This window comes from Choloepus didactylus, chromosome 7 (genome assembly GCF_015220235.1).
Source record: "Choloepus didactylus isolate mChoDid1 chromosome 7, mChoDid1.pri, whole genome shotgun sequence".
NCBI classification, from domain to species: domain Eukaryota; kingdom Metazoa; phylum Chordata; class Mammalia; order Pilosa; family Megalonychidae; genus Choloepus; species Choloepus didactylus.
The window spans coordinates 85,233,340-85,255,726 of record NC_051313.1 but is presented as its reverse complement, the minus strand read 5'-3'; the positions used below and the strand labels follow the sequence as shown (position 1 = coordinate 85,255,726).

General features: G+C 33.8%; 1 protein-coding gene across 4 annotated transcripts in view; it reads left to right on the top strand.

The window, feature by feature from the left end:
• Positions 1 to 22,387, top strand: part of ADGRB3 (adhesion G protein-coupled receptor B3) — a 772,638-nt gene that overhangs the window by 442,929 nt on the left and 307,322 nt on the right. For all 4 annotated transcript variants that reach the window (XM_037842636.1, XM_037842635.1, XM_037842634.1 and 1 more), the window contains 3 exons: positions 2,503 to 2,652; positions 3,522 to 3,597; positions 13,323 to 13,425. In XM_037842636.1, coding sequence (XP_037698564.1) covers positions 2,503 to 2,652; positions 3,522 to 3,597; positions 13,323 to 13,425 — 329 coding nt within the window. The remainder of the gene's footprint in view (positions 1 to 2,502; positions 2,653 to 3,521; positions 3,598 to 13,322; positions 13,426 to 22,387) is intronic.

Genomic DNA, 22,387 nt, shown 5'->3' with positions numbered 1-22,387 from the left:
GTATTGGACACATATTTACTCTAGATGTAGTTTAAATCATTGATTGTTGAATCTTCTCTCTTTGGTATTCACTTAACATATAAGCTTCAACTCTGTCTAAATTTTACCAAGGATTTTGAACAATTAAACTCAGCCAAGAAAGGAAGGAACTGGGGATTGGTCCAAGTGTCTAGTACAGAGACTGAAGGAAGGAAGAAATAAAAGTCATCTTTAAGTTATTTTTGTTATATGGAAATAGGTTTTTCATTAATCATGGGTCTTCAAGAAACAAAGTGTCATCTTAGGTTTCTACCTATGCAGGTTTGAGATAAAGATTTGCAATTTTAAATGCTTCATATCTTAAAAAAACATGTATATTGATAATTTGAAGGCAAATGTTTGCATACCATCAGTCTATGATGTCATATCCATTATTATAATGGAATTACTGAAAATGTTGTCTTACTTTAAGTACTACATTCCTAGAATAATTAGTGAGTAAATGTACTTTTTGTGTGCAAACAAAACATGCATATTATTCTTAATACCATGTAATTTAAAGGACTTGGTTGAATAAATTGAATAGCATTTATAATTGATTTTTACATTATTTTAATCTAGACTATGTTCAAAAGTACAACCTAATCTATATGGTCATAATTTAACAGTCAATGCACATTAGTTGAAGAATGGATGAATTTCATAAACAGAGATACATGCATGTATATCATTTTTATAAATTTAAAACATGTTATTAGACTAGCATTTTCCCAGGATAAAATGTATATAGTTACTATAGAATATGCTTCCTCTACTTGTTAATTTTTTGTTTATTTGCTTTTTATACAATGTGTGTAGAAAGAGTGGAAATACTAGATATCAGGGCCTAACATTTATCTTTTATTTATTTTACTTCATAATGGAAAACATTTATGTGACAGTCCAAAAACTTTCATTTCTTTTCATCAGTTTTAAGAGCAGTGAGGTGAAATAAATTTCTTCTAGACCACAGAACAACCGAGGTTAAGAGTCAAGGAATTTGAAAGTGGATGAACTTAGTTTTGGACATCGAATAATGTTTATGGGACTGTTAAGAAAGTGTGTGCTGCCCATGTGCTGAACTGTCCATCTATATGCAGTGAGAGATTTAGACTCTTTGGGACACAAGGATGGTCTATTCTGGACAGCAGAGTGTATGTTGTTTTGCAAATTAAAGAAACTAAAATACTTTAAGATGTTATTCCAGAACAGCATTTAGCATCCTAACTTCTTTATGTGTTACCCAGCATCCTCTTCCATTCAGCTTTTAGTTACAAAATCTTCTTTCAAGCTTAGTGTGTCAAATTACAGGCCAAATGAAATTCTGTCCTTTGCTGATAATGGCTGTGTATAATAACCCAGAAGAGCTTTAACAAAGTACGATTACACTAATGTGATGCCATAATACATAGCCAATTTAATTTGAAACTAAGCGAGAGGTAACAGTAATACATTTATAAAAATAGTATTGTTAAATTCTTAATTTTTATCCTCTCTTGATTTAAATTACAAGTACCTTGAAAATAAAATCCACTCTTGAGAAGGCTAATAGTTTCCTACTTTAACTTTCCTATTGTGATAGTTTTTACAGTTTTGCCCATCATCTTTCCATTTAAATCCTCCATTAGACATTCGTAAATGTTAATATAGAACAAGTATAGACCTATGTAAAAGTTTCACAAATTACATTTAATAGAAAATGTATATTATCTATAAATGCTTAAGTATCATTGTTTTATTATATGACTATTATGTATAATAAAATATATATTCAGACCACTAAACATATATCATCCATGAGTTTTCTCAACACATATTAAAATCTTTATTTTTAATAAAGGCATGGTTCTCCCTGCACTTTGTATACATTTCTTACATTTGGTTGTAAGGGAAAGTTTTAAGAATTGTTTTTATTATTAACTTATTTGATAAATATTTCCACATATATTGGCTTACTGATTATTGGTGCTTCTTTATTTGGATTCTGATGGTTTTGTCTTTGGAGAGCAATATGCCTGTGTTCTCCATGCCTTCATAGTGCTCCATCTAATTGAATAAAAAATTTTGTTCTAAAGAAAACATTCAAATGTAAATGCAGAAAATGTGTTCTGAAGAAAAAGTTTAGATTTAAATGCAAATTTCAGTCTGTTAGTCAGATGAGGTAATCAAAATATTTAACAAAACATACAATATGATCTGCTTGCAATTGGAATGGAGGCCAAACATGAAGAAGTATGGAGATACTTGTCAGTACTCTCAGGCTACACATCCTGCCATTAACCATTATTGTATGATTCCTGCTGAAAGCAACAGAAGCCTAGATGGATAAGTGACAGAATCAGCAATCTTAATGGAAAGTATTAAGTCTAAAAAGAAGAACAAGGTCTACTTTGTTGCTCTGCCAAATACAATTTTATTTTGTATATACCGTAATGTTTATTTGACATTATGTTTTTGTTTTGTTTGTTTTCTTCCCTGTAATAGTGGCTAGCATTCAGAAGCTTCCTGCAGCCTCTGTTCTAACAGACATCAACTTCCCAATGAAAGGGCGGAAGGGAATGGTTGACTGGGCGAGGAACTCAGAAGATAGGGTAGTCATTCCTAAAAGCATTTTCACTCCAGTGTCATCAAAAGGTAAATATGTGAAATAATTTGAGCTTTGAACAAAATATTTTCTGATAAGTTCATCTAATGAGGTATTAGGTATAAACACCATACATTAAATGATTTAGAAATGGTTTGAAATCATGATTCCAAGCTAGTTTTGTAAATATCGAGAACTGGACATTTAGTCTTTAAAACTCTGAATTTACTAGATAAAAGGACCTATTAAAATGTTGGGGAAAAAGAAAGTGTGGAATACAAATGCAAATTGTATACCTGAGCTTGATGTGGTCAAGTTTCAGTGTTGACATTCTCATCCCAGTGTAAAGCATGTGGCTGAATATTTTTACTTTAGGTATCAGAAAGTGTTGCATTTTCCATGTAAAGTCATTATTATTTCTGCCTTATTAAAGTTTACTATAGTTTGAAGATAACACTTTGATATATAAAAGTAAATTTAAGAAAAAATAATTTTTGAGAACCTCTAATGAGCTCTAAAATAAATTGACTATTTTCAAAAGTGACACATTAGTCATAATTCTTACCTTAGAGACTTTGACCATGCTACAGAGGAGAATCACCTCCTTCTCCCATATCATTGGGAATTTAAACACTTTAGCCCCAATTAAAACAGCTCTTTTCCTCAACCTGGTGGAGGAAAGCTATTTCATGATGCAGAACCACTGGGAACGCATCTTCTGGAGCCAATAGTGTGCAGGTTGTGTGGGGTGTGTGGGCTAACTTGCCCCTTGTGTGGTTAGGAAGGCATTTCTTCTACCCAGCTTCATCTTTGCATCAGCAAGTACTGGAATCCCTTGTTATTAGCAGATGAAAGTTTTATAAGGCACAGTATTTTTCTTGCTGTTTTGCTAATTTTTAAAACATTTTCTTCTTTTTAGAATTAGATGAATCATCTGTATTCGTACTTGGAGCAGTCCTGTACAAAAACTTAGATCTTATTTTGCCCACTTTGAGGTAAGCTACAAAGTAATAAGCTGTTGTAATCTTCGTGAATTATTCTAAAAATGTGATTATAGCTCATTCTACAAAAGTAGTCAAACAAGCTTTGGTAAGACAAAGGGATTTATCTGAAATGAAATAGAAAATACCAATTTAATGAACAGGTCATTAGCATATTATGCCTTCCAAAACAACTAGAAAAGAAAATTTTGGTGTCTGATTATAGCCCTGCAATTCTTTTGTAACTAATCATGACTTGCCTTAAGACTGAAAAAAAAAAGAGTAAAAAAAACTTCAGAATCTCTATAATAGCATGTGTCATTGTAAAATTAATTTGTCTTCTCCTTTTATTTATACTTAATGTTATTCTTTATCAACATTATATGAAATTAAAAGAGAGTCACAATGACTGGGAATACATGCTTTTGGACTTCATTTGCACAAGATCTCAGTTTGCTTCTAAATAAATTTTCAATTACAACTGTAGTAAGAAGAAAATGCTATTGTTCAATTAGGGGACTATTTTGGAAGAAATCCATTGATCTCTTTCCTCCTAGACATTAAAAAAAACAATTACAAATAGTAATTCTACCAGCATTAATTTATTTGATCTACTGCTCTCTTAACTACTTTGCCAAATATCACAGTAAACATCATTCACATCTATTTAAATAGTAATGTCACTCATGACTACCTGTTTCCCTCACACCTCATCTTGGAGCTCTGAGACAAAGTTGTATTCTTGTTAAATATAGCCACATTTGCACTGAGTTCTTATTCATGCCTTCATGAATCTTTAAAGCTTCAGACTTTAGGGAGGGGAGACTGAATGATGTGCAATGTTATACCGGGACATAACAACTAGTCTAGTAAATAAAAGCAATTAGAGTTCAGTCCAGCAGAAAAAGGTCTCCCAAGGAAGGCGCTAGGTTTCCTACAGCTGCAGGGAGTAGTCACAGGTCTTTGAAGAAAATCTTTCTATGTGAATCTCACTATTTGGTTAGTGAGTCACTGAGAGTCCCTGATACAAAATAGCTTCTCCTTCAACCAGAGAGAACTGAGGGAAGGTGTAGAGTTTTCCTTAATTTCCTTTCCCTCCGGATGGAATTTGTGCTTCCTGAATTTAAATAGCTTTGTGTTTATTTATTCATTTGCTAATATAAAAATTAAAAAAAGACAATAGCTTTACTTGAAACTTTTCCAATGGTTTTTATTAAAACATGATGATACAGACAGTTATTCACATATAAATTCTGTTTATAGTTACATTGCCTGTACCTTGGTTTATGACATTCGCGTGAGAAGAGATGTGTTATATGTAGACGCTCCCAGATACTCAAAGTTAAATATTTATTTCCACAGGGATCTTGTTTGTGTAAAGCTTATCTTTTAAGAATTCTAGACTAGACACTAATTTAAAATCAGGTGACAGGTTTTAATTTCAATTTTAACATAATGAGAGTTTTGTAAACTTGTCCAAGTCACTCAGCAATTTTCTGCCTCCAGTTCAGCTTTAAAATAGAAGTTCATTTATCTTCACCTTATTTGCTGCTGGAAGATATAGTAAATACAAATAAAATATTCAACTTAAATTGCTTTAGATTGTGAATTGATTTCCCTCCTAGATTTCCAACAATGTTGCACTATGATTAATCTTGTATTGTATAATACCATAGAAAACTCAGTCACTTTCACAAATGAAATCAGGTAATTCCAAGTTCCATAAATTAATATAGTCAAGGAAACTGGAAACTTATCTAGTAATAGTGGCCTTAAAAAATGTATTTTGTAGTGTTTCTAAAAAAAAAAGAAAAACATGGCCGAGGCAGTGGCCACTGCCCCTTGTAGGTAGAGAGTGGCACCGTAGTTGACTAGACACAGTAGTGGATAGTTGGGCAGAGTGGGTCCTAATCCTACCTGTGACACAAATGAACTTGGATCAGCCCTTGAGCAACTCACTGACTTCTTTATATGTAAAATGTAAGGACTGAACTCAAAGGTTCTTTTCAACTTCAAAAATTGCCTGTCCTTATTGTAGTGAAATCGTAGAGTTCTGACATAATCTTCAGATGGAAGTCCTTAGTAACCATGTATGAAAATTATGAACATGTGTTCCTATGTCTAAGTAAAAAGTAATTAGATAAATAATTATAGTTGAAAATAACTCTTCCTAGGAAAACTGTATTCACCTTTAGATTCTTTGACTAGAATGGTGACAATGAAATGCTGAGGATGAAATATTTGTCCTTTTAGAAAGGTGAAATATTAGCTTTTGCTTCTCATTTTATTTTTTTTCTAATTTTTCTTTTGTTGTCATACAGCATAAATAGTGTAGCCACTAAGCACTCTCGAGCTTGTTTTTCTCCTTTTAAAACATTTCTTCTGGTAAGTTTAGTGAGTAACTGTAAGCAATCATCCATCTGCTAAATAAGAATAAGCTTTCTAAAGGGCAAGGGTTATGTCTCTCGTAGTCACCCAGCGAACTCTTACTGAACAGCAAACCTGTTAATGGTACTGTCTTAACTTCTTCAAAGCTCTTTCACTGTCCAAACTCCAAGTATAGTACTCAATAAATAAAAAAGAGCCAGGAAACATTTTCTGGAATAATTAATTTTTCTATTCTGATAGAATATCCTATGTAAACCATTTTTTAAAAAAAGGTACATAAAATTTTAGTGTTTATACTAAAAAAATTTCAGAAACAGAGGAATAAAATACATATATCATTTGTTTTGCAGTATATGTTTGTGCGAATTGAACGTAATAGGAAAAGAAAGATCTCCTTATTCAACATGAAAACAAAAAATACAGTTTGTTCTTTATGTTTAATAATTATGTACCAAGTTTTCATGAAATATTTTCCTCAGTGATCATTTTCCTAATTATCTGTTGAGATTTCTGAAGCCAAGTTTCTGTATACAGAATAATCTTGGGTTTGCTGTTAGGTTTCCAGAAATTTGATATTTCGATATCATTATTTCAGAACAATACTTTCCATAATTTTCCTCATGGGGATTATGAAGGAGAACTTGATGTAATGTTTTGAATAGATACAATTTAGAAATTTTCCTTTATACAAACACAAAAATAACTGCATGTTGCTTCTCTTTTATTTAGATATTTTTTCTTCTCTTGCCCTAATATGCATTCAACTATCCTTGAAGCTGTGATTTTTATTTTACTGTTGACTGTCTTCCTTCTTCCAATTAAAGTATATCAAATTATCCCTTTAATTAAGGGATATTAGTTCTACTTACAACCAAACTATGTGCTATTCTCAGCCTCCCAGTTTTATTTTTCTTTGGAATAATTTCTTAAGTTTAAAAATCATTGGACCATATGATATCAGTGCTTCAAGGCACTTTGAAGATCTGTGTCATCCCAAATTCTCATTTTAGAAATGAGAAAACTGAAATTTTTATTACTTAAGTCATCAGCCCAAGAGTATAGGGCTAGTAGGTGACTGAGTTCTAATGTAACCCAGGTCTTCTGTCTGCACAAACCAGGACTTTGTCACCATATTTCTCTGTCTCTATGGCAGCCAATCCTGATCCTTCAAACAGTGCAAACCGTGGACTTCTTTGTTAGTGTTTTAGTTCCCTGGGCTGCTCAAGCAAATTCCATGCAGTGGTTCAGCTTACACAATGGGAACTTGTTTGCTTGTGGTTTTGAGGCTAAGAGAAAGTCCAAATCAAAGCATCATCAAGGCAATGCTTTCTTCCTGGTGTTCTGGGACTGGGCCCATAGCTTGTCACATGGCAAAGCACATGGCAACCTCTTTTGGTCTCTCTCTTCTCCTGGTGCCGCTGATTTCAGCTTCTGGCTGCTCCCTCTGTGGCATTCTCTCTCTGTCTGGAATTTATTCCTCTTACAAAGGATGCTGGTAAAAGGATTAAGACACAACTGATTGAGGTGGGCCATATCCTAACTGAAGTAACCTCATCAAAAATTCCTACTCAAAAAGGGTTCACACCCACAGGAATGGATTAGATTTAAGAACATTTTTTTTTTCTGGGATACATACAGCTTCAAACCACCACAGTTACTGAGTGAATACACAGGTATCTTCTACAGAAAATCTTGTAAGGAGGTGACCATGTGGCCATGCCTGGGCACATTCAGGAAGCCCTGGGTATGGTCCAGTAGCCCCAGCTCAGGCTGTTGAGGACAGGCCCTAAAGCCGCCACTCTTCTTTTATACCCTCACAACTTTGGGGCCTAAGAGATGAAGGCTAGCCAAGGGCAGGGCTTCCCATAGTGGAGGCACTGCCCAGGCCAATAGGTCCTTTGGGGAAGTGAGGCTACCTAAACACAGGCCCCACTTACATTTAGGAATTCATGCATACGCACAGCCTGGCAGGTTCACAAACCTGTTGGTGAGAATTTTAACTGGAGTAACCTTTTTGGAGGCCAATTTGGCAATACCAAGAGGCTTAAAAAATACATTGTCATTGACACAACAATTTCACTTCTAAGAATTTATCTTAAAGAAATTATCTCTCAAAAAAATACTGTGCCCTAGCATAAACTCAAGCCAAGGGTTCAAGAATCTGTTATAAGCAATCCATTCTCTGATTTGTTTAATAAATGCAAGTTCTAGTTTTTTGGGAAAAACTGCCTTACATCTGAGTATGTGAACAATGTGTAATTTTCCTAATACATATGAAAATGTATCCCTGTAAAAAATGCATTTTTACATAGCTATTAACATTCAAGATACTGTAAAGAATAACTAAAATTATATGCAAATTCCACTGTAGTATTAAAATGCCAGGAAAAATACAGATGAACAAAAATCTTCAGTCTTCTCATAAGCCAATAGTAGTTCAACAATTATTGTCTAAAAATGGAACAAATTTCAATAATGCAAAATCGCATGAATTTCCTGTCAAGTGCACCAACCTAATAAAGATAAACCATGCTGAAATTTCTTCATATTTGGGAAATGGGACTCATTTGCGTTCCTGATATTACAGGAATTAAAGCAAATAGGAAAAGCAATTGAACTAAATAATATTTGAAATAATAGTAAAATGAAGTCATAATTACTATTACACTGTTGCACCCTAAGGCAATCAGCTTGAGGTGGTCAGCTCTCTCTAGAGCCCATGTTCTTTAGTCTCAGGACCTAAACTTTGGATCTTGCTTACAATGAGTTGCAGTTTTGTGATATTCTATATCTTTTCAGTGTGTCCTATCATGAGGACATTAGAAATTAAAATCATCCAAAATTTTCATGTGATATTATTAAAATGTTATTTAATATTATTAAAATCACCCCAAATTTGCATAAGTAATACTATTAAAATATTTTAATATTATGTAGGAATATAATAACAGCACATTTTTATGAACATCTGGGCCTAATTAGGCCACACCTTTTGAAAGTGAACTTAAATTGCTGATCATTTAGTGTTTTTGTAGTAATAGGTGCTACATAGCAAACCTAACTGAAGAGTCTGATTAGTTTTCAAAGCTCTGAGTCAGTCTAACCCTACGTTTTTGCAGCCATCAACTGATTTTAGTTTTAAGAGCAAACATGTAATTTTAAGCCAACTACTTCCCAGACTATATTAAATTTTCTATTTTATTTAAATTGGGGGACTTGTTTAAAACAATCATGAAAACTCTCATTTTTTAAGTCACATGAGCTGTAATTCTAAAGGTGAAAAGAAGTTACTGTTATTAGAATAATTTTCATTAAACCATTAACATATTTTTACTTTAAGTTATCTGACTATACTATACTTACACTATTAGTGTCATAGCCCTCTCCACTGGTATTTGGTCTGTAACAGTGAATTGCATATTACAATCACTTTTTTACTCTTTGAGATAAGGTTCATGTGCCCTAAGCACCTTAACACTGCAAAAATTGTGAAGAATAAATAGGATCTCCTTTTAATGAGTAACTCACACATATTTAAATGTTAGCACAAATCTCAAGGACAAGACAACTTTAGTACTTCAGTCATGAAATCCATTTGGCTGTAAGATCTGTTTTCCTAGCTATGAATACAAATGTTTACCCAGCCAGGAAACATTAGTGGATCACAAAGCTTGACATGGTATATGCCAGTTTTTCACTTATGCAAATTAGAATAAATTGGCAGACTAAATTAAAGATAAGTTTGTACACTTTTAAAAAGAAAGCTGTTGCCTAATGTAAATTTGCTTACTTTTTCTTTATTAAGCATTTTAATACCATGATGTTGGCATTACATTTTAAATCAACTTGGTCAGTTTCAATATTTTTGTGCAGTATGTTGTTATTTAGCAAGACATTCAAATATGTATTGAGCACTAAGATGCCAAGCAATATGTGAATGGGGAGATAATGAATGACAGATACAAATCTTGCCCTCATGAGCTTATAATCTTGTAGAAGGAGATAAAGTGTTGATGGATGCTGTGGTAGAGATAGGTACATGATACTGTGTTGTGACAGAAGGGGAGAGTACTCAGGCTAATGAGATATAAACACCATCTGCAGAAATGCATCTACACACATCCCTTCCCAATTGTATTCCAAGTATGTTAACACACACACACACACACACACACACACAAATGCTCAACAAAAGTCATATGGTTGACTCTATCTTCTAAGGGCCTTCTTCCACTCAGCTGGGTAAGTAGCTGATGAACATGCGACGGTATAACCTTCCCTACAGAAGGCTGCATATCTTAGCTACTTTGCTTCCCAGGTGCCCAGTGCCAAACTCCCTGCTTTCCCAAACACACAAAGACAACTTCATAAATATGTTAAAAAATAAAAGATCCCTGTTTAGAATATTCATATTTGTGTTTTCCAATAAACTCTCCACTTTTACAACCTGAAAAAATACAAAAATATTTGCATGTTATCAAAGTTGCCTAACATTTGTTCATCAAAATTAGCAGTCATTGAGTTTCATTTGTAGCAGGTAAATGGGATTTAAACAGAACCAGAAGAAAGGGGCAGATGAAATTTGGGTGATAAGTAAATATTTTTGTTTCAAGTAACCAAACCAGAAATCAAACATATGCAGGTCAATCTGAAAATGTCACTTACATTTTTGTGCTTAGGAGCTACTGTTTTCTGGGAGAAACCTCCATAATTTTTCTGGTGGTGATAGGAAGAGATTCACCCCAAATCTAAGCTGTAAATGTCTTGTCATTCTTGGGGTCCCTGTTAGCTCTACTAGTATAATTAATTACCCAGTCTTACCTCCAAGCTTTGCAAATTCCTATTCTCTCTTGACCCCAGGATCTCTTTTACTCAGCAGGGAAACAAGATAGAATAAGTTGGCAGAGGGAGGTTGGCATTTACAGTTTAGTTTAATACCCTTCTCAAGGCAGCTTACCTTCAGTTGACTCATTTAGTATTAAATGAAACAAAGGACGATTAACCTGCTCTCCCTGTTTGCAACTATCTTCTCCCTAAGGAAAGCACAAACATATTTTTGATTTTTTGTTTTTTACTATTTACTGTTAGGCTGAATGCTGCAAAGTTTCCTCGGTGTTCAGTAATTGTTATTTGTCATTATTAAAGCTAAAACATGAAGAACAGGTTAAAATTTTTATCCAACTCAAAATATGTTTATAGTTCCTGAGCTACTAAATATAGTAAATTCCCACAACTATGACAATGCATTTTCATAACTCAGCATTCTTTTTATTGAAATCTCATGGGATTCAACATTGTTCTATGATATCAAAATTAAATGACTTTAGTGGTACAGCCACTTTAGAAAACAGTATGGCAGTAACTTATAATATTAAACATTTCTACCACATGACCTAGCAATTCCACGCCTCAATTTTACCCAAGACATATGAAAATAGATGTCTACACAAAAAGTGTATATGCCAGTTATTCTTTATAGCCAGTTATGAATAGTTATTATTCATAAAAGCAAGTAACTATAAGAACTCAAATGTTCTTAATTGGTGAATAGATAAACACATTGTGATATATCAATATCATGGAATATTACTCACAATAAAGGTAAACAAAATGGGTGAATCTCAAAAACATGACACTAAGTGAATGAAGTTGCCTTGGTTTCCCAGCCTCTATGACAAACACCACACAATGGGTTGGCTTAACAATGAGAATTTATTGGCTCATGGTTTCAGAAGCTAAAAGGCTTGCTTCCCCCAGGGTTGGCCAGTGTTCTGGCTGGCAGTCAATCCTCAGGTTTCTTGGCTTTCACAATACGTGGTGATATCATCTCCTTTCTCTTTCTGGTTGTATTGACTGCCAGCCTCCAGCTTCTCCCCATGGCTTTTTCCTTGTGACCTTTTCTATAAGGTCTCTAGTAATAGGATTAAGACCCATCCTGATTCAGTTGGCCACACCTTAACTAAAAATAACATCTTTAAAAAGTCTTATTTACATGTGTTCACACCCACAGGGATGGATTAAGATTAAAAACATCTCTCTCTTCTGGGCTACATAATCCAACCTACCACAGAATTCAAACACAAGACTCTGTGTAGTAGATGATTCCGAAGTCTGTGTAGTAGATGATTCCATTAAATTAAATTCTAGAAAAGGCAAAATTATAGTGACAGATGTCTGTGGCTACCTAGAACCACAGGTGAGGGGAGGGGATTGGGTACAAAATGGCTTGAGGAAAAACTGTTAAGGGTAAGGAATTGGTGTTCTCTCTTGATTGTGGTGGTGATTGAATAGTTGTACACAATTACTAAAAGAATTAAACACACACACTTAAAATTGAGTTTTATTATCTGTAAATGGTACTTTAATAAACAAAAATGAAGAAAAAAAGTAAATGACTTTGTCTTTGACACCTGATATGGATTCCCCACAACAGTACATGCCCTATGTAAGAGCAGGTGGTTTATTTCAAATCAAAAAGGGGAGATGAATATATTCTTCAAATAGTTAAAAATACACTATTATATCTTTAAATCTCTAAATAATAGGGGATCTGGAGCATTTTATACACACACCTATGTATGCAATAAAGAGTTGATTTGGTTTTATATGTTTAAATTACTTGTACAGATAATTTTTGTAGCTTGTAAGTATGAATATATTTACAATGATTAAAACTTCTTTGTGAGTAAAGTGTACTTGGTAAGAATTTTCAAAAGGTAAATGTGTTCCTTATATTGAGGATGTTGAGAGAAAGAGTGGCTTTTAAATCTCTATTGAAAAGATGAATGACAATCAATAATTAACAGTAGCATTTATTTATATTTAAACTCTAGTTGCTTTCATACTATACTTCATCCAGTCATTCATCTTAATGTATTTTGGAATAGTCTAAAAAATGCTGTGACAGCACTTTGCAAGAATATTTGTTTTCCTGGAGAACAAAACCATTAGGTCCACCTTGAGATGAATGAATTATATTCATTTAAAGATTGTCTGAAGGTTTGAATTCACAGTCCATCTCTCTTCTGGGAGAATCAGGTTTAAGCAATTGAAAGCTTGTCAGTGCTGTTGCTTTTTTCATTTTTCCTGCATCTAAAATGGTAACATTTAGCAGTAGCTTTTTCTCCAAAGTTTTCTAGTTCCATATTGAGTTTGTTTAAAACAATAAATGTAATGTACCTTTACATGGAAAATACCATGATATTGGTATCACATTTTAAATATACTTGCCTAAACTTTCTCTATTTTTGCATAAGATGCATTTATTTTTTACTCCAACATATACTGAGAAGTTGGAATTCATATTTTGCATCAGTCCTTTCTCTTTTTAAATCACACTTGCTCTGTTTCAGAAATTATACTGTCGTCAATTCCAAAATCATCGTGGTCACAATAAGGCCTGAACCCAAAACAACTGATTCCTTCCTGGAGATAGAACTCGCTCATTTGGCTAATGTAAGTATCAAACACTTGGCATTGAGCTGCTTATAGAATATACCTTTAAAGGAACTTTAACAATCATTTTTTGACCTATAAGAACAGAACACATTTTTTTTTAGAATTCTTATAGTTACAAATGAATTTGTTATGAGACTATGTATTATATAGATACAAAATACCACATCATTCTGTGCTTTCCTTCATGATAAAACTACCTTCAATTTATTCAAGGTTTTATGGGCAGATGTGTCTAGATATATATGCATGTTAGCCACTGAAGAAGACCAAGATGAATGAATCAGTATCACCATGTGGAGGGGAAGACTGACATGTAAAAAGTAGATTTAAGATGCATGTGACAATAGAAGTTATAAATTTAGTAAAAAGGGGAAGGATTAAGGGAGGGAGGGCAAGTGGTAGGCATGTAGAAATGTCAAGTAAAGAATCAGGAAAGACTCGCTATGCATATATGGGTGTTCAAGTGACCTAAATGTAAATCTTCAACCTAGAATGACAAGAATATGTTCCTAAATCCATTCAGTTGCAGCTGAAATTCTTTGGATCTTGTTCATTCCTATATAAAAGTTAGAACAATCTACTTATCATTTACACATTGTTTAAATACTTAGATTATTGTTGGGCGAGGGTAAGGAAGGTGATTCTTATTATTAAAGCTTGTATTAAAGTAAACAGTCTCATGCTTTACAGGTACATATTTATTCATTCCTTGCAAAATTTCTATGAAGTTGACCTTTATGTATGAAAAAACTGAAGTACAAAGTGATTAAACTATTTCCCTAGGTTCATATAGTTATCAAATGGCATAACAGAATTTATACTCACATCCTTAGGCTACAAAGCCTATGTATTTTCTGCTCTTGTATAGTTTCTGATTTCCCAAAGAAATCAGCCATGGTTTTATAAAAAATGTCAATGATCTTCCCTCTGAGCCACTTTTTACTAAAATGCTTCAGGCTTTCTAGATGGTTTAATGAAAACTGCAAATCTCTCAGCAATGACTTTCAAACATCACCAATAATACTTGAACTACCTAGTTTTTTTCCTACTTTTGCTGAAATGTGACCACATTAGTTCTACCTAACCTCAAGAATGTGTTTTATTTCAACAGTATCTACTTCCTCATACCTTATTATAGAGGTAAACTCTTCACTGCACTGAAAAGTGAGGATACTTCTAGCATTCCTTTTAAATAAGGAATTCGTTTATTTGTTCAAAATTTTGTTTTAAAAATATTTATTTGTTTATTTTTTAGAAATTGCTCATCATGGTAATGTTTATCGAGTTACTAGCATTAGGGAAAAACAGTAAGAGATATTAGTTTTCTTGAATCAAAATTATAGAATTATTGCAAAAGCAATACAGTGTCATAATGTATGCCATGTTCTTATGGAGAAGACACTGCTATAAATGAACATTCATAAAACCTTCCTAAGTAGAAAAAAAATCATTGTTTAAACTTTAAAAAGCATATTAATTAAAAGAAAAATTTTGATAGATTGAAAAAGAATAACCTCAAAATAGTGTTAATAAAACGACCTCAACATTTTAATTCATTACAGCTATTCGAAATGAAAATATTGAATTTTGAGTCACTTTTTTCTTTTAAAAAAAACTGTCAGCCAATTTACAAAAGAGTTAAACCATATGTGAACAATATTTTCTGCATACAGATATCAATGTGTATAATCAACAAATTTTATTAAGCACCAGCTAGATAACTGGGGTGGCAATGAACAGCAGCATAAAAGAATAGTGAGATAATTAATTATCCTAAGTCACTTAGAATTAATTCTGTGCCTTTTAAAATTTTGAGTGACTGACTTGATCAGGCTCCCAAAAGAGTACTCTCTCCACTTTAGAAAGTCCAGATTTCAGAATATTGACAAATCTGTTACCAAACAAGGATGAGGGGAGGAAAAGAATAAAAATTTAAGCTGGAGAGGAAATGACTGGGAAGTGCTCTCACTCCAATTCTCCCCTCACTTGTCACGCCTGCCTTTCCCTGTCCCAGTTACGAGTTCACAATGGAGCCACCTGTACTTCTCTAAGCTTCATTTCTTCCCTTTATTTTAAATACCAATCATACTTGTTGTCTATTTAATAAATACAGCCCTTCATTCTTGGCTGTTTTGAATTTCTAATGCATGTTATATTTGTATTTATTTTATCACACAAATTATATTTTTAAAAATATTTTATTGTTCACCAAGGGAAGGAATATGTGACTGATTTGTTTAGTACCTTAATATTTTTTTTACCACTTTTATACAGATATGTTCTATATAATGGTATTTAGTTTATTTCCATCAAGGAGATAACAAAAAATGCCTGTACTAAAGTATAACAGTCCTAATATAGCAATACAATATAACAATCCTAAAATGTAAAGAAAAGATAAATCTTAAATATGAAGCTTGAAATTGGTTAGAAAAAGCTGAAACTTCATGCTGGGCTATAAACCATTGCTATTGACTTAAACATTGGACTATTTTAGATATGACATATCATATAATTAATATTAATTCTGTCTGCTTTTGCCTATTTTCTTATATCAGAAGTATCTGCTGTACTTTCCAGAAGCTCAAGAAAGAATAATAATTTGCAAATTTTATCTGTTTCATGTACCATGTGGATAAAATGAGGAATGGGAATTAACAGTTATAGTGAGAGCTGGAAAAAACCTGTTAACATTTTTTAACCAAGATGTGTTCTTTTAAAAAAGCTTTTTAACAGATAGCATTTACAGTTTGTTAAATATAATTAGGTCCTTGGGAATTGATAGGAACAGGTAATAGAATGTGGAAGCTTGAAACTCAGATTGCACTTAGCAAAGCCTATTGCAATTTTAACCAGCTCATAAGTCATTAATGAGTAAATTACTATTATTTGTTCAGTTTTGGGGGGCTTATGGCTTTATTGTTATAACCTATAAAGACATGGCTTGTGGTCCTTAGTGCTTTGGCATAGCAATCATTTCTTTTAAGAAATATCAAATTTTCTTTTCCCAGAAAAAAGAGTTTTGGTTTTCATATTATTTAGTTTCTTCTGAGTGTCATTTATACTTACCAATATTTCTGTACACAGTGATATATACAGAAGACTAATGATTAATTGATAGCAATTCTTGAGAATTAAGTAAACAGTAGAAGGGCTCTGTATGTGTGCACACATATGTACACACACTACACTATTACAATGCCTTGGACCTGACAGATTCATGCCTACTGTGACTTTCCAGTTGGATAACATCCCTATCTTTAAAGATGAATTAGAAGAATAAGGAAATAAATGCATTTCAGTTACTTCATGCTCTATCAGTTTTGCCAGCCTGGAAATATATTCTTTCTCCAAACAAAAAGTCTTTGGGTAGTTCTGTTTCATGTGGAAAGACTTGTTGGAACATGGTGGCCTAGAGTCTTTTTATTTCTTTCTCTGGGCAGCAACTATTATGGTTTAGGTAGGGCATTAGTGATGCTGTCTTTCAAGGTTGAGAAAAACCCATCAGGTTTATTTGCAGTTCTCAAATTGGTCATATACCTAAAGGATCTCATGAGAATTTGGGCTTGTGGGTTTTGTTTACTTTGCCTTGTTTGTCATGAATACTAACAAGATCTAACTAACAAATTAAGGAGTTTGTTTCATGGGTATAAACTAAGAGTAATCATAAGCCATGGCCTTTGTAAACATAGTGGAAAACACAGTGGAAGACTGTAATGAGTATGCTTGTTACCATTGGATAAGCATGAGAAACAATAAAAAGAGATTTCGGCATTCATCAGTGGGTATTTTCATGAATATTAAAGACTAATAACAACCTAAGGAATTAAAAATTACTTGGCAAAGCTTAAAGAAGTCCAGTCTGTGCATCCATGATTTCTACAAAGGGGTGTTTATATCCTTTTACTTCTTAAATTACTTTTCTACCCTAGCTTTTGTCATTTGGAAGAGATTTTTGATAGTTTGCCTGCTTAAAGCTCTTGATAATTTTTGTGGGAAAACCTTGAAATGCTAACTAGACAAGCAGATTAATGGCTCTGCCAGTGGTTTAAATTGAGATAGAAATTGTTCCCTAGCTACATTTTTGTTATATCCTAAGTTCCTAAACCTGAGTGACCATCCTTCCCACTTGCACTTCAAATTCAGTTTATTTTTGTTCATAATATATAATTGATGTTCTTCAAAAATATTTTAGATTAATTGTACTATCTGTTGAAGCAGCAGTTGGCAAACTTTTCTGTGAAGAGGCAGATAGTAAATATTTTAAGCTTGCAAGCCATACTGGTTTCTGTCACATCTATTCCACTCTGCTGTTGTACAATGAAAGCATCCAGAGATACTATATAAACAAATGGGGGTGGCTGTGTTCCAATAAAATTTTATTTACAAAAACAGGTGGTGGGCCAGATTTGGCCCATGGACTATAGTTTGCCAACTCCTGTGTTGCAGACAGAATAATGGCTCCTCCCACGTCTTCATCCATGGAACCTATGAATATGTAACATTACACAGCAAAAGGGACTTTGCAGATGTGATTACGTGTAAGGGCCTTGAGAGGGAGATATATCCTGTGATAGGAAGATTATCCTGGTATGCCCAATTTAATCATATGAGCTGCTAAAGGAAGGGACCTTTTCTTGCTATAGTCAGAAAGATGCAATGTGAGGAAGATTTGACCCATCATTGCTGGCTGTGAACATAGAGGAAAGGAGAGAGGCTGCAAGCCAGAATGTGGGTGGCTTCTAGAAGCTGAGAGCAATCCCCAGCTGCCAGACAGCAAGGGAATGGGGACATCAATCCCACAATTTCAAGGAACTGCATTCTGCCAACAACCTGAATGATCCTGGAAGCAGACTCACCCCCAAGCCTTGCCAACACTGTTTATAGTCTTTTGAAACTCTAAGCAGAGACCCAACCAAACCATCTGTACTTCTGTCCTACAGAAACTATGACATAATGTTTGCATGTTTTAAGCTGCTAAATTTGTGGTAATTTGTTATGACAGCAACAGAAAACTAACGCATCCTGCATTGGAACATTGCTAAATCCAGTCTTAAATGATGAAAACAGTATATAAGTGTACGTTAATAGTACACATTTTAAAACAGATATACCCGAATACTTACAATATTATTCAATGAAGATGAATTTGCAACAAGAAAGTACATATTTTCCTGGCAATTTACATACAAGCAGGTTCTGACCCTAATTAAAGGAATTACCAAAGAGTGAGAGTGGTCATCGTGAAGTGGTAGTGGGATACAAGGGAAAATTGGAGGAGCGCCACGAGAGAGCACCATTGAGGCAGCCACAAAAAGGACTATATGGAATGCAGGTGCTGGATGTCAAAGGTGACTGATACTTGCTCTATGTCCAGGCTGTTGAAACAGCTTAGCAAAATTTCTCTTCTGGCACCTTACCAACTACAGCAGTAGAAAACACCTCTGCCTGCCCCTGTCTTGCTATAACCTCTCTATTATTATAGCCAAACATAAGCATATATTGACAAACATTACTATAGGTGTGAAAATTAAAGATTTAAGGCCTATGCTATATCTCTATGGATTCCAGTTACTTGAATGTTTCACTCAACTTGTAGGTAATCTTCGATATTTTTTACCCCTAGATGACCCATTTGTCTGTTGAGAGATGCTCCCCACACCTTGTTGGAACTGACACAATCATGTATGAGTGATATACTCTAAGACAACTATGCAGAAGTAAGGACTTTCTTTGAAAGATACACATATAAAAACTTCCTGATGGTGGCTTTGTGTTTTACTGCTTCCCGTATGTCATGCAGAAGGTGTTCATCAAGAAATAATGTACATTCGGGTTAGCAATGTGAATCAGAAATCAGAGAAGCAAGCTGTAATTGCATCCATCAGAACAGTGTCATCTGATTAATGTGGGCTATGAAATAACCATATAGCAGGAACTGAATTAAATGTATGCCCTCTCCTTGTGTTCCAGTTAAATAACAGACAACTCCCTAAGATGGGCCTCGTAACATGACTGTGACCCGTCCTGATAAAACAATACTGTGCATTTCTTACTTCAGTGGACTTTATAGCATTCTGCTTTAGCTAAAGCTCTTTTTGTTTTCCGTCTCCTTGATTTGACTTGTTCTTAATGTGATGCTTTATACAGAACCCTTGTCAGTCCATTCAAAACTACCATCTCTCCATACTCTTATTTCTTAAGAATGCAATATCACGTTCTCAGTGTCTCATTGACGGTCTTTCACCTTCACATAACACTCCCCCTTCAAAGAAAATGAAAGTAAGGCCCAGATAAGATTTAGATCTTTTTAAGTTTCATCTGAAATTTTAAAGTATGAAACAGTACTTACCGTGATTGTGGGAAGAGAATTAGAAAAGAACATTAAACAGACTATTTTCTGCTATTAAGTGCCATCCACATCATTCCTTTGTGTGGGGTAATACTCTTTCAGAGACTATTTAGCTATGTATGTGTTAGAAGATATAACCTGAAAGAGTTCCCTCCCATTGGTCAGCTTTTAGTGATCCGTCGTAGATGTGACTGTGGAATTATCTGTGACATGTATCTACTAAGTTCTTCCTTCCCCTTGCATTCATTCTCATGATGTTTTAATGTGTATTTTCTCAAGTAGTAGTAAAATTCTAAGCCAGGAAATATTAATTAGTCTTCTGTCGGTCAGGTCACTTATTTTGGAAGTGTTCTCAAGGAATCCTTAAAATCTCTTTGTGCAGTTATGCTAATAATGATTAAGCATTGGTGGGGAAAGAAAGGAAGGGAAAGATCAGCAAAATCTGGGTTAATTTTATTTAATGCCTTGACATCTAAGAATTAGGAAACTAAGAGACATGATAGTGTCAGCTGAACAGTCTTGTCCAATCCACACTCAAGAAGTCAATGTCGAGTTCACTAAAATAGGTACAACGAAATGACTGCAGTTCTTCTGTCCTTAGCAACTCTTCTCTGTGCTTGCTTTTCCTCTACAGACAAGAGGTTATTTTTATTTCAGTAAGGCTAGGGAAGGGACAAGAACATTAAGATGTGTCTAGATTAAGACTAAGCATAAGAAAATTTGAAGAAAAACAGAATAAAGTAACCATGTTATTTCTGTTGTGTGCATCTTAAGCAGTGATTCTCACTTAGTTGTGGATAAAAGTATGGTGGGTGGAAGGGAAGAGTTATTAAAATGCAGATTCCTAGGGCTAGCCCCAATCTCAAAATTGCTGGAGCCAGTAACTCTCCATTTTTAGTAAGCCTCCCAGGGAATTCTAAAGTAGGCCCAGAGGACGCTTTGAAACACATGATTGAGATATCAAGAGTGTAATTAAGATAGCATGTAAATTGAGTTTATTCATTAACAAAAAAAAAAAAAATAGAGAAACTTGGTCTTCATTCATTTCCATTGTGGATTTACTGCTGTCTTTACTGCAACAACTTACCTCATATCACTGTTCAAAAACCAATGTATTGGTGAGGACTTTCCAATATACAAATTGCAATCCAGGCCACTTCCAAGTCTGTCCCACTCATTGAGATTTCCTTTTCACCACAGCATGTGACATATTGTATACTTACGTGCTTATGTGTTTTTGTCTCTTTTCCTGCCTCCTTCAACATGGTCTAAGCTCCACAATGCAGGGACTTTGTTTTGTTCAATACTATATTTATTAAAAAAAGACTTGAAAGAGAATTTGAAAGAAGAACAAGGATTCACTTATGACTGTCATTCTTGAACCATCGAGATGTAGGGCTAGAAACAATGTCTTAATATGTCCAATTCCTAATTTTATAAATAAGGAAAAAGAAAAACCATACAGACCAAGGGAAAATAGAGAACCAAACATAAGAATATATTGGCAAATCTGATAACATAGTCTACTACTAAATAGGTATATTGATTTAATTGATGTAGAAAACAGAAGAGAGACGTAAAATAGCAAAAACTACTAAATACACTTAAGAATACTATTAACTCACTTTAAAGTGGTTGTAGAACATCTATGATCATTAGGAAATTTACATCATGGAAAATTTTTTTAAATGCCTAAAAATGTGTGAGTACAAATGTTTAGCTTATAGGAAAGAACAAGTTCAACTCTGCTATTTTGAACAGAGCCAAGAAAGACAGTTTTTGTTTTGTATTGTTTTTTTGCCAAAAGTTTGTTTGTCAAGAATAGCAAATCCTTTCCAAAAGTTTTCAAATAATGCAGTTCTAATATCTTTATGTGTCAATTATATTGACAACTTGGTAAATTAATCTTTTTTAGCCCATCTGTTTTGTTTACCTGACAATTATTGTTTTCTTAATTCAATGCATTTCTTAGGTCTACTTCTGTAGATTAGTTCACAGCTTGCTTATTTTTCTCTTGTTCTGTTACTGCATTTTGTCACTGCTTTCTGTTGGTCTCAGCATTTCTTGCTATTGATTTCCTGTAAATCCCTCATAACATATCTTGTTACAGCATCCTTTTGATGAAAGTATCTGAAAATTATAATGACTTTACAAGTGGTTTCTTGGCAGAATGTTTTAGTCAGTTTTTTTTTTTTTTTAATGTTTAGAATTAATTCATCTTTTGGCTTTTACTTCATGTTTCCCATCTCACATTCTTACTCCTTAAGTGAGTGGTCCATCTGGGTACTAAGATTACTTAAAATGGTTTCCTGTGCTTATTTTTCTAAACTTGATATGTGTAAGTGACAGCTCTTGAATGTATGTATGTATGTATGTGTATATATTTATGTGTGTGTATATATGTATATATGTGTGTGTGTGCACTAGAATAAAAGATCACAGATGGGTGTCTGTTTGGACTTCTTAGAATGCATTGTGAAACACAAGATTGAGTGGTGCAGTTTGGAACCTACAAATATTCTCACATGGATGCTGTTCAAATTACCCCAAAGGCAGAAAGAAAGAGAAGCCTGTGGTAGGGTCTAAGAGGTGAGGAGATTGTGAGGA